Below are 11,713 nucleotides of genomic sequence, written 5' to 3' on the forward strand. Positions count from 1 at the left end.
CAGCTTCAGCATCAGTCCTTCCAGTGAACACCCAGGACTGATCTCCTTTAGGATGGACTGGTTGGATCTCCTTGCAGTCCAAGGGACTCTCAAGAGTCTTATCCAACACCACAGTTCAAAAGCATCAATTCTTTGGTGCTCAGCTTTCTTTATAGTCCAACTCTCACATCCATACATGACTACTGGAAAAACCATAGCCTTGACTAGATGGACCTTTGTGGCAAAGTAATGTCTCTGCTTTTTAATATGCTGTCTAGGTTGGTCATAACTTTCCTTCCAAGGAATAAGCATATTTTAATTTCATGGCTGCAATCACCATTAGTTGTATTAAATAACTCAGAATACTTCTGACCAGCTAGCTAAAAGGCCTCCATTGCTTTTCTTACAGTTTTGTGTTGTTGAGTTTCACTACTAGAGGAAGCCCTAATTTCACTTCTTTTTGAAGTTGAGTACTAGCTAACACACCTTACACAGTTCCATACATTTTTCATAAGATTGGCACAGTAAACACAGAAAACTTTTGGATATACTTTCTGGAGGGAATACATCTTATAAGACAGTAAATATCTGCCCTTCTTCCATTTATAACTCTCTCTGTATAAAACTGTGAACAAGACTTAAAGGCATCAGAATGCATGACATGGTTATGTGAATAGGGTGTGAAACATTTATGCATCGTTTAATATCAAGAAAGCTATTTTATAGGTGAAAGACAAAATAAATATGTAATTGGAGTGGAGACGAGAAAGACTAGCAATAGGAGTTGGGCAAGGAGTATGGTTCACCCTGAGAAAAGTGGGTTTCAGGAGTAATTTAGATGATCAGAAGGTGAGTGATAGCTTTATCACTGGGGAAAAAATAGAGGTAATTACCGGATGTTTTATGGTATCCCATGAAAGCCTTTAACAATTTTAAAATAATGATGAATTTTCTTCTACTTTAGAAATAGATGATGAATTCATCAAAAACTTGAAAATCCTCATTCCTTGGCTGCTTAGTCCTGAGAGCCTTGACATTAAAGAGATAAATGGGAACAAAATCACCTGCCGAGGTCTGGTAGAGTACTTCAAGGTATCATTCTTATTTCTAGAGCACTTGTGAGTATTTACATTTGACACGTTTGGGAATGCAGTTCCTACCTAAAACGACAGAAAATTATAGAAATATGGGGGGCAAAGGTATCAGGAATATATACAAATGATTTAAAAAATTATTAGACTCCCAAGAGGAGCTTGCTTTCTGAAATTATTTTTTGAGAAAATTCCTTGAGGTAACTTTACTGTCACCTTTTATCTTGAGGGAAATTATTTCGAAACAGAAATGTATTTAGGAGTTGGAAAAGTCTTGCTTCTCTTTACGGGGAGGAGGTGTTTCCCAGGGTCACATAGTCTTCACTTATGACCTATACTGAATTTTACCTTCATTCTCAAGATTTTCCCTAATGGGTTATACTTTGCCTTCCTACTGGAGAAAATTCTTCTACATTTCCTGCTTTCTTCACCAAGAGCCAATTTGAAATGGAAATATTTTAAATTTGCATTTACCTGTTTACGTCAGATAGCCCCAAACACATTTTTTAAACCAATGCACATATATAGTAGATTTCAGTTATCAATCTGATTTTTGGATTGATGCTCCAAGGACTAAAATAACAAATTTTTAAATTGATGTTTTGTCATTTCAAATGTGGTTGTATACCTTCTTTGTGATTGTTTATCTTCACCACTCTCAGCAAGAAGTGACAGGTTGTCTAAAATTTGAATTCTTGCTCTGCATAAAACACCATGGAGGAGCATAGAATTTTAGTAGGAGACTCAGGGCCCTTGAACAGATCTGTTCCATAAAGCTTGAGGCAGCAGCAGATACAGATTCCTGTGGGTAACTGAAAACGTTACTCCTAGCAGAGGGATCTGAGAAAGTTTTAAAGGAGGTGAGGTAGGTAAGCCTTTGCAAAGACTGAGATTGGCAAATGTGTGCAAAGGGCTTTTCAGGAAAAAGGAACAAGAACTAATAATAATAAGAAAGAGGGAATTAAAAGTATGAGAAAGATAATAGTTCTTGAAACTGTCAAGATCTAACTTTTTTTTGAACTGTCAAGGCGTTAGACCTCAGAATACAATTTAACATAGATATTGAATGGAATTACTTGAACATGAGTCTTTTTCTTTCCTATTTTTTTAGGCTTATATAAAGATCTATCAAGGTGAAGAATTACCACATCCCAAATCCATGTTACAGGTATTTATTCATCAGGAGTCTTGACATTCTAAAACATTCTGTCACTAAAGCTAAGTTAAAGATATGCTCCAATCTGGCTGTCAGAAATCACCATATAAAAATAATGGATGGAGTGATATATCAGATTATTTTTCTATTAACGACTCTCTTGTGCAAGTGATTCATCTAATCACTTTCAGATACACATATAGCACCCTCACTTATGCTGAGATACAAGAGAGTCTTCATTCTCTTTGTACTAAATTTGTTTAGAAAAGACTCACTGTGGTTTAGATTCATACATGTGACAAGAAAAGCAGGTCCATGTTTTAAACAAGTGGCCTCTACAAATAAACATTCAAGAAAGGAAAAACTTGCTTTTCCCATACTTTTTTTTAAAATTTCTGAATCTTAATGCCTCCTTTATGTTATCAGTGATACACTGTTCTATCAGTAGTAATCTTTAAAGTTGACATAGTTTTATGTATGAGTACATGTGTGCAGTCGTTTCAGTCGTGTCCAACTCTGACCCTGTGGACTACAGCCTTCTGGGCTCCTCTGTCCATGAGATTCTCCAGGCAAGTGGGTTGCTATGCCCTCCTCAAGGGGGTCTCCTGAGCCAGGGATCAAACCTGTGTTTCTTATGTCTACCTGCACTGGCAGGCAGGTTCTTTACCACTAGTGCTGCCTGGGAAGCCCATTAGTATATATAAAATGTATATATTATTTCCCATGTGTCTGGATTTATAGATTCTCCCACATACACACACATTTGGTGAAAGGCTTAAAAATATTTTTTAGATGAATAATCTTCCAAATGAAAATTCATTTTTGAACTATGGTTTATTGAGTAAGCTATAGTTTATACATTTTGAAATTTTAATTTTACTAATGTAGAAGATACACAAGTATTTCAGCACTTTTTAAATTATCTGATGACCTTGAGTTTTTGCATATTTCTTGCATGTTGTGTGTATATATGTGGAAGTCTAATAACATTTTACATCATACTTTGTACTTTGTCCAAAGGCCACAGCAGAAGCTAATAATTTAGCAGCCGTGGCAACTGCCAAGGATACATACAATAAAAAAATGGAAGAGGTAAGAATATTTTAAATCACGTTTTAAGTAAAATCAGTATTTCTTCCATGAACTCATTCTTCTTCCACGTTACACTGTATACACATGCAGAAGTGGCTCTGACTTATGCTTTCTCAGCCTATGTGTATCACATTTCTTTTTATTGTATTCCTCAAGTATTTTAAAAACAAATCAAGAGAACATGACATATGCAAAATTTAAATGTATTTTAAATGAATTCTCTCTATAACATATTTCTTTTTAAAGGGGTGGAGGAATACAGATTTTTCCAGTATTTATAAGATCTAAAGTAGCTAAAATAACATGCTACCCTCTCCACTATACCTCCCCGTATTCCACAAGTCCAATTTCTATCTTAAGTATAAAAACTTGTTAGAAACAAATAAACCACAAGGGCCAACATTTCTAAGTACTATATTTCCTCTTTTTACTAGTAACATTCTAAATTAGGATGCATCTACTGATTATTGTGTATATCTATTAATGTGATGAGTTTTCTTTCCACTGAAAATGTTATAAAATCAAAACTGCACCCCAAATTGGTAGAGCCTTGGAATCAAGGGAAATATAGTATATGGTCTGGTGTTTATGACATAATTAAAGGGGAAATGGAGTGAGAGTCTCCTATGTATATTTAAATCTCACCCGTAGTTAACAGTATGGGTAATTGAGATTTCCCTTGTAACTTTTGAAAAAAAGTTGAAAAAGTGGTCCATGAACATTTAACATGTTTCCATTTAGTCTCTTGAAGAAAATACTGCATGGACTCCAAACAAAAATCAGTGAAACCTTTTCACCTTGAGGAAATTGGACTCAGTAATGGCTATTCCAATCTGTGTTGAAAAGAGAATAAAAATTAAGGCTTTAATACGTCGCCTATAAAGTTACCAGTCCCACTTATAGTCTCCCCTGATAGAAATGGAGTGTGGAAAGATATGGGTTGACAAAATAAAATGTTGGCTCCTTCTGATTATTAATGTGTTCTAACAGATTCAGCTAGCTAAGTGCAAAATTGTGATACAGTTGCTAGTTTTACTGTGCACTGCATAAATAATACTTCCTATTTGATACAGATCTGTGGCGGTGACAAACCATTTCTGGCCCCTAATGACCTGCAGACCAAACATCTGGAGCTTAAGGAAGAATCTGTGAAGCTATTTCGAGGGGTAAAGAAGATGGGTGGGGAGGAATTTAGCCGTCGTTACTTGCAACAGTTGGAGACTGAAATAGATGAACTCTACATCCAGTATATCAAGCACAATGATAGCAAAAATATCTTCCATGCAGCTCGTACCCCAGCCACACTGTTTGTTGTCATCTTTATCACATATGTGATTGCTGGTGTGACTGGATTCATTGGTTTGGACATCATAGCTAGCCTATGCAATATGATAATGGGACTGACCCTTATCACCCTGTGCACCTGGGCATACATCCGGTACTCTGGAGAATACCGAGAGCTGGGAGCTGTAATAGACCAAGTGGCTGCAGCCTTGTGGGACCAGGTATGAACACTGAATTCTCTTCAACTAAATGCAGCACCTATTTGAATGCCATCTGTGTGCCAGACACTATGTTAGATATAGTAAAATATACAGGTAAACATGACTTTAAGAATTTTATATAGAGTTTGTCTAGATGGCCAGATACAAACTATAGAAATAGTTTTCCAGTCAATGTCTCACTATTTTTCAAAAATATATGGATTAGGTAGTGTTTTTCTTATCCCTAAAGTTGAGAGAAAACAGTTGAGTTTTTATTTAGCTGATTGTGACTCAAGTATTTGTTGATTACTTCATACTTAAAACCTATCATTTGACTAGCATTGGTTTTGTTGTGCTGTGCTTAGTTGCTCAGTCGTGTGCAACTCTTTGCAACCCCACAGACTGTAGTCCACCAGGCTCCTCTGTCCATGGGGATTCTCCAGGCAAGAATACTGGAGTGGTTTGCCATGCCCTCCTCCAGGGGATCTTCCTAACCCAGGGATTGAAGCCACATCTCTTTCACTGTAGGCAGATTCTTTACCATCTGAGCCACCAGGAAAGCCCAAGGATACTGGAGTGGGTAGCCTATCCCTTCTCCAGGGGATCTTTCTGACCGGGAATCAAACCAGGCTCTCCTGCATTGCAGAGGGATTCTTTACCAGCTGAGCTACCAGGAAAGCCCTTGGTTTCATTCAGTTCAGTTCAGTCGCTCAGTCATGTCCAACTCTTTGCGACCCCATGGACTTAGGCACGCCAGGCCTCCCTGTCCATCCCCAACTCCCGGAGTTCACTCAAATTCACGTCCATCGAGTCGGCGATGCCATCCAGCCATCTCATCCTCTGTCGTCCCCTTCTCCTCCTGCCTTCAATCTTTCCCAGAATCAAGGTCTTTTCCAGTGAGTCAGTTCTTCGAATCAGGTGGCCAAAGTATTGGAGTTTCAGCTTCAGCATCAGTCCTTCCAATGAATATTCAGGACTGATTTCTTTTAGGATGGACTGGTTGGATCTCCTTGCAGTCCAAGGGACTCTGAAGTGTCTTCTGCAACACCACAGTTCAAAAGCATCACTTCTTCGGTGCTCAGCTTTCTTTATAGTCCAACTCTCACATCCGTACATGACTACTGGAAAAACCATAGGTTTGACTAGATGGACCTTTGTTGGTAATGTCTCTGCTTTTTAATATGCTCTCTAGGTTGGTCATAACTTTTCTTCCAAGGAGCAAGTGTCTTTTAATTTCATGGCTGCAATCACCATTTGCAGTGATTTTGGACCCCCGAAAAATAAATGTCACTGTTTCCATTGCTTCCCCATTTATTTGCCATTAAGTGATGGGACCAGATGCCATGATCTTAGTTTTCTGAATGCTGAGTTTTAAGCCAAGTTTCACTGTCCTCTTTCACTTTCATCAAGAGGCGCTTTCTGCCATAGGGTGGTGTCATCTGCGTATCTGAGGTTATTGATATTTCTCCCAGCAATCTTGATTCCAGCTTGTGCTTCATTCAGCCTGCCTTTTCGCATGATGTACTCTGCATAGAAGTTAAATAAGCAGAGTGACAATATAACCCTGATGTACTCCTGTCCTGATTTGGAACCAGCCTGTTGTTCCATGTCCAGTTCTAACTGTTGCTTCCTGACCTGCATACAGATTTCTTAGGAGGCAGGTCAGGTGGTCTGGTAGTCCCATCTCTCAGAATTTCCAACAGTTTGTTGTGATACACACAGTCTAAGGCTTTGGTGTAGTCAATAAAGCAAAGGTAGGTGTTTTTCTGGAACTGTTGCTTTTTCGATGATCCAGTGGATGATGGCAATTTGATCTCTGGTTCCTCTGCCTTTTCTAAATCCAGTTTGAACATCAGGAAGTTCACAGTTCATGTACTGTTGTAGCCTGGCTTGGAGAATTTTGAGCATTACTTTGCTAGCGTGTGAGATGAGTACAATTGTGCAGTAGTTTGAACATTCTTTGGCATTGCCTTTCTTTGGGATTGGGATGAAAACTGACCTTTTCCAGTCCTGTGTCCACTGTTTTGTTTTCCAAATTTGCTAGCACATTGAGTGCAGCACTTTCACAGCATCATCTTTTAGGTTCAAATAGCTCAACTGGAATTCCATCACCTCCACTAGCTTTGTTCACAGTGATGCTCCCTAAGGCCCACTTGATGTCGCATTCCAGGATGTCTAGCTCTAGGTGAGTGATCACACCATTGTGGTTATCTGGGTCATGAAAATCTTTTTTGCATAGTTCTTCTGTGAATTCTTGCCACCTCTTCTTAATATCTTCTGCTTCTGTTAGGTCCATATCATTTCTGTCCTTTATTGTGCTCATCTTTGCATGAAATGTTCCCTTGGTATCTCTAATTTTCTTGAAGAGATCTTTCCCATTCTATTGTTGTCTTCTCTTTCTTTGCATTGATCACTGAGGAAGGCTTTCTTATCTCTCCTTGCTATTCTTTGGAACTCTGCATTCAAATGGGTATATCTTTCCTTTTCTCCTTTGCCTCTCACTTCTTTTCTCAGCTATTTGTAAGGCCTCGTCAGACAACCATTTTGCCTTTTTGCATTTTTTCTTGATGGTCTTGATTACTGCCTCCTGTACAATGTCACGAACCTGTCCATAGTTCTTCAGGTACTCTACCAGATCTAATCCCTTGAATCTATTTCTCACTTCCACTGTATAATCATAAGGGATTTGATTTAGGTCATACCTGACTGGTCTAGTGGTTTTCCCTACTTTCTTCAATTTACGTCTGAATTTGGCAATAAGGAGTTCATGATCTGAGTCACAGTCAGCTCCTGGTCTTGTTTTTGCTGACTGTATAGAGCTTCTCCCTCTTTGGCTACAAAGAATATAATCATTCTGATTTTGGTATTGACCATTTGGTGATGTCCATGTGTACAGTCTTCTCTTGTGTTGCTGGAAGAGGGTGTTTGCTATGACCAGTTCATTCTCTTGGCAAAACTCTGTTAGTCTATGACCTGCTTCGTTTTGTACTCCAAGGCCAAATTTGCCTGTAACTCTAGGAAGCTCTTGACTTCCTACTTTTTCATTCCAGTTCCTTATTATGAAGAGGATATCTTTTTTGGGTGTTAGTTCTAGAAGGTCTTGTAGGCCTTCATAGAACCATTGTTAGGAGCATATATAAATGACCATCTGAAGTCGTATCACTGTCTCTTTTAGTAAAACCTTTCAACACAGTATCTGATTACTTCAGATTGTCTCTTTAAACTATTCATTTGTACCAGGCCCTAAAATGAGTCCAGGTCAACTTCTGGATCAGCTGCTTCTGGGTCAGTTGTCCTCTATGGTCCAATTAACCAACCCAGGGTCACCATGGTCTGCTGTTCAAGTAACTGATTATGGACAGGGGAAACAATTATAAACACACGAGAATAAAAATCATCTCACCTTTCATTCTGGAAGTATCAATTACCACATGAAAATTTCAATAAATTTAGTGAAACTAAAGTTGAGATTCTTCATAAAATTTTGGAGTTAAGACTTGTGAATATTTATGGTCTGCAGGTAGCAAGTGATAGCTACAATTATCTCAGCATTGAGTATGTTTATATTCTTTAAAACCAAATTGTAACTGATGGATATACTGTGTGTCTTTGAAGAATCTAATTGAGATATATACTGATAAATGGTAGCACTACTGGAAAAGAATTAATTAAAATTGGATCCTCTGAGCCACTGCCTCAAAAAGCCCCTCAACCTCAAAAGATGAAGAGGGGCTATTTATTTAAGGTAAATCCCAAAGCCCTCCTAGAATATGATGCTGAAACCTGTGATAAATATAGAATTGGGCCCTTCAGAAGATTCAGATTAAATACGTAATCTAAATTGAAAAAATCTGCAGGGGTATATGGTCTAAATATTTTTAACTTGAAGTAACTGCTTTACTAAGTTGTGTTGGTTTCTGCCATACATCAACATGAATCAGCCATAGGTATACACATGTCCCCTCTCTCAAGGTGTATTTGTTCCTAAATGCTCTCAAATTACTAATGTAAATAAGGTTGATTATCATAGTGCTATTAATGAAGCAGGATATATACTTCTCTTTTCTCCCCTTTAATCTGCCTTTACCACAGGGAAGTACAAATGAGGTAAGTTAAATTTTTCTTAAATTAAGAACTATTTGTATATTTATAAACATTATGATTGTCTTATTTTATGAACCAACTAGTCATTAAAGGATGTCTCAATGTAGAGAGGTTTTAAAATATTTACTTTACTCTGAACATGATATATAATTTTATCTGCATATGAAACACAAGAATTGATTATCAGGAATATTTTACTTCTGAATGTTTAGAAATTTTCAAAAATCTTAAGCTCTAACATTGGGCATTTTGCTCTACTGCAGAGTGAAACAAGTAGTTATGAAAATCTGGAGGAAACTTAAGTAATGCAGAGTAAACAGAGCTACAACCTTTAGAACTGTGGCTTCTGAAAGAGATACTGTACCACTTTAAGCAGGTTTCAGGCCAGCATGTAGTGTAACTAACTTTCTTGGCATACCTTGGACCTGACCTGTAAATTAGTGTTCATTTCTCCCACTGCACATGTGCAGAAAGTCTGTATCTGAGGAATAATCTAAGTTTCTATGAAGGAATCATTTTCACATAAGAAAAGTTATTTCTGTGGAGTCATTTAGGTCATTACTTTCAGAAAGCAATACTGATCTTCAGCAACTACAGTGACAGTACGTAATTCTTTCCTTGGTTTCTGCTGTTTTATATATAACTAGGTTATGTCTGCCAATCAGATACCAAGGATATATTTAATATTTATAAGTCAACAAGGAATTATTTTATGTAAAATTCAGTAAAATGAATTTACTAAAACAGTAACAATAAATTTCAACTTTGTAAATCAAATCTTAAGAAAAAATACGAACTTTTAAGAAAACATTGATTAAACTGCATGTATTAGAATCAGAAATAGAACTAAGGTTGTGCCAGTATGCATTTGTAAATTGATGATGGTATAATTCAGAGTTAAGAAAATAGCCATATAGACTCAAAAAGATAAAAATGAATGGAATTTCCTGGAAATTCTATTTAAGGATATCAAGCTTTTATTCAGCCTTTAAAAATATTCAGACTTTTTAAAGACTCTAGAATTACATCAGATAAATTGGTCTTAACTGAGTGTTCATTATGTGAAAGTCAGAGGAGGTAATGAATTTTAGAAACTAGGTGAGGGGTTAAAAAAAAACATAAAAATATTTATGGACACTTCAGAAAGCAGTATGTAAACATTTCTATGATGCAAACACTGTTACACAGACAAATAACAACGACAGAGGTAGTTTTAATGAAGGAAGACTTTCTAAGGTAATGTTTCTGAATAAAGGTTTTGTAAGCTATGAACTGATTAGTGGAAGCAAGGGAAAAGAGCATATTTGAGAAAGCCCATCATATCAGGAAATTATGGAGAATAAAAAGTGGTCCCTTTCTGAAAAACCTCTCAGGAAGGTCCAATAGCAAGTGTTCTACCTGTGTATAATAAATTAGCTATTGGCAATCACAAGTTATGAGCTCCCACAATTATTCTAAAACTAATAATATTCACAATATGAGTTTTCCACATCCCTGGGATACAGTGGTTAGGAAGCTCTCCTCCAAAAGGTGGGAACGGTAAAAGAAAATGCAATCCGAGGATAGAACATTTACCATAGAGATCAACCTGCATAAGTAGTACTATCAACACACTGGAGAGTTGAAAATACTTTTGACTGCTGAGATACTAGTTATTAGTATATATGTTAGACAGATTACTAAGGATTCCAAATTTAGCATGCTAAATTTTATATAGTACCATAAATTACACTAAAAGGAAAAAATTTATATCTATGTATTTAATAAAATGTTTTATCATTTTTAAAAATAATCTTGATTATTTTATTTCTAGGCTTTATACAAGCTTTACAGTGCAGCAGCAACCCACAGACATCTGTATCATCAAGCTTTTCCTGCACCAAAGTCAGAATCTACTGAACAATCAGAAAAGAAGAAAATGTAACCCCAAATTTAAAAAACACAGGTGCATGACCAAATTGTCAATTAAATATTGTTTTACGTTTCCATGCAAACATACAAAGTGCTTCCATCAGAACAGAGTAGAATGCCAAGCACCTCTGAAGACTGCACAACAGCTTAGTTCTTTTACTTCAGTGTTTAATAAGCAGATATATGTATGCATGGTTATATCATTTGTTAACATGTATAGTTTCTTGATTTTGTCTTCAAATATGCTATTATAATTTAAAGAATTTGTCTATTTATGATAATGGTACATGTGTTCTGCTTGAATTTACTAAATACTACTACTGGGTTATAGTTAAACCATGTAGTAATATTACTCCACATTTGGATATGCTCATTTAATTTCTACAGAAGAATTTTTAAATTATTTCACATAGGCATTTGTTAAAACATAGCTCAATAGGCTTGATTCAACCTATACCATCTTACATATACCATTAGCTTTTATTATAAAAGACATCTAAGAGAGCTTTTCAGTTGCTTTATCAGAAACTATATATTGCTTCTTTTATATTATTGTTTAATATAGAATATAAACCTCTTGATCAAAAATGCACAAAAAAATCACTTTGTATATGTATTTGAGTTTCACTGCATTGTATATTTTTTCATTTGGTACACAAAGATATGTATTCATCATAGGTTTATTCTTTTAACATGTGAACTATTATTAAAGTTTATTCTGGTTCCTAAGATTAAAAACAACTGAATTTGGAAATGTTTGGGAGGCGCTGATACAGAAGAGGAAAAGTTTCTATCTCTTTTTTAAATTCAAAATGCATTTTCTCTAATGTTGACACCATTACAGATTTAGCTTTTCATTTTAACATATGTATGCTGATCCCATTTAGGTACCTTCC

At 36.3% G+C, this 11,713-nt stretch overlaps 1 protein-coding gene across 3 annotated transcripts in view; it reads left to right on the forward strand.

Annotated features, from left to right (window-relative positions):
- Window positions 1–11,103, forward strand: part of ATL1 (atlastin GTPase 1) — a 73,798-nt gene extending 62,695 nt beyond the window's left edge. The window contains exons 9-14 of one of the 3 annotated variants that reach the window (XM_061430943.1): window positions 944–1,071; window positions 2,182–2,238; window positions 3,247–3,318; window positions 4,392–4,823; window positions 8,895–8,909; window positions 10,720–11,103. In XM_061430943.1, coding sequence (XP_061286927.1) covers window positions 944–1,071; window positions 2,182–2,238; window positions 3,247–3,318; window positions 4,392–4,823; window positions 8,895–8,909; window positions 10,720–10,830 — 815 coding nt within the window. In that variant the 3' untranslated portion in view covers window positions 10,831–11,103. Of the gene's footprint in view, window positions 1–943; window positions 1,072–2,181; window positions 2,239–3,246; window positions 3,319–4,391; window positions 4,848–8,894; window positions 8,910–10,719 lie in introns of all 3 variants that reach the window. The other 2 variants (XM_061430945.1, XM_061430944.1) reach the window with 2 other exon arrangements.
- Window positions 11,104–11,713: the final 610 nt, after the last annotated feature.

Source organism: Bos javanicus, chromosome 10 (genome assembly GCF_032452875.1).
Source record: "Bos javanicus breed banteng chromosome 10, ARS-OSU_banteng_1.0, whole genome shotgun sequence".
Lineage (NCBI taxonomy): Eukaryota > Metazoa > Chordata > Mammalia > Artiodactyla > Bovidae > Bos > Bos javanicus.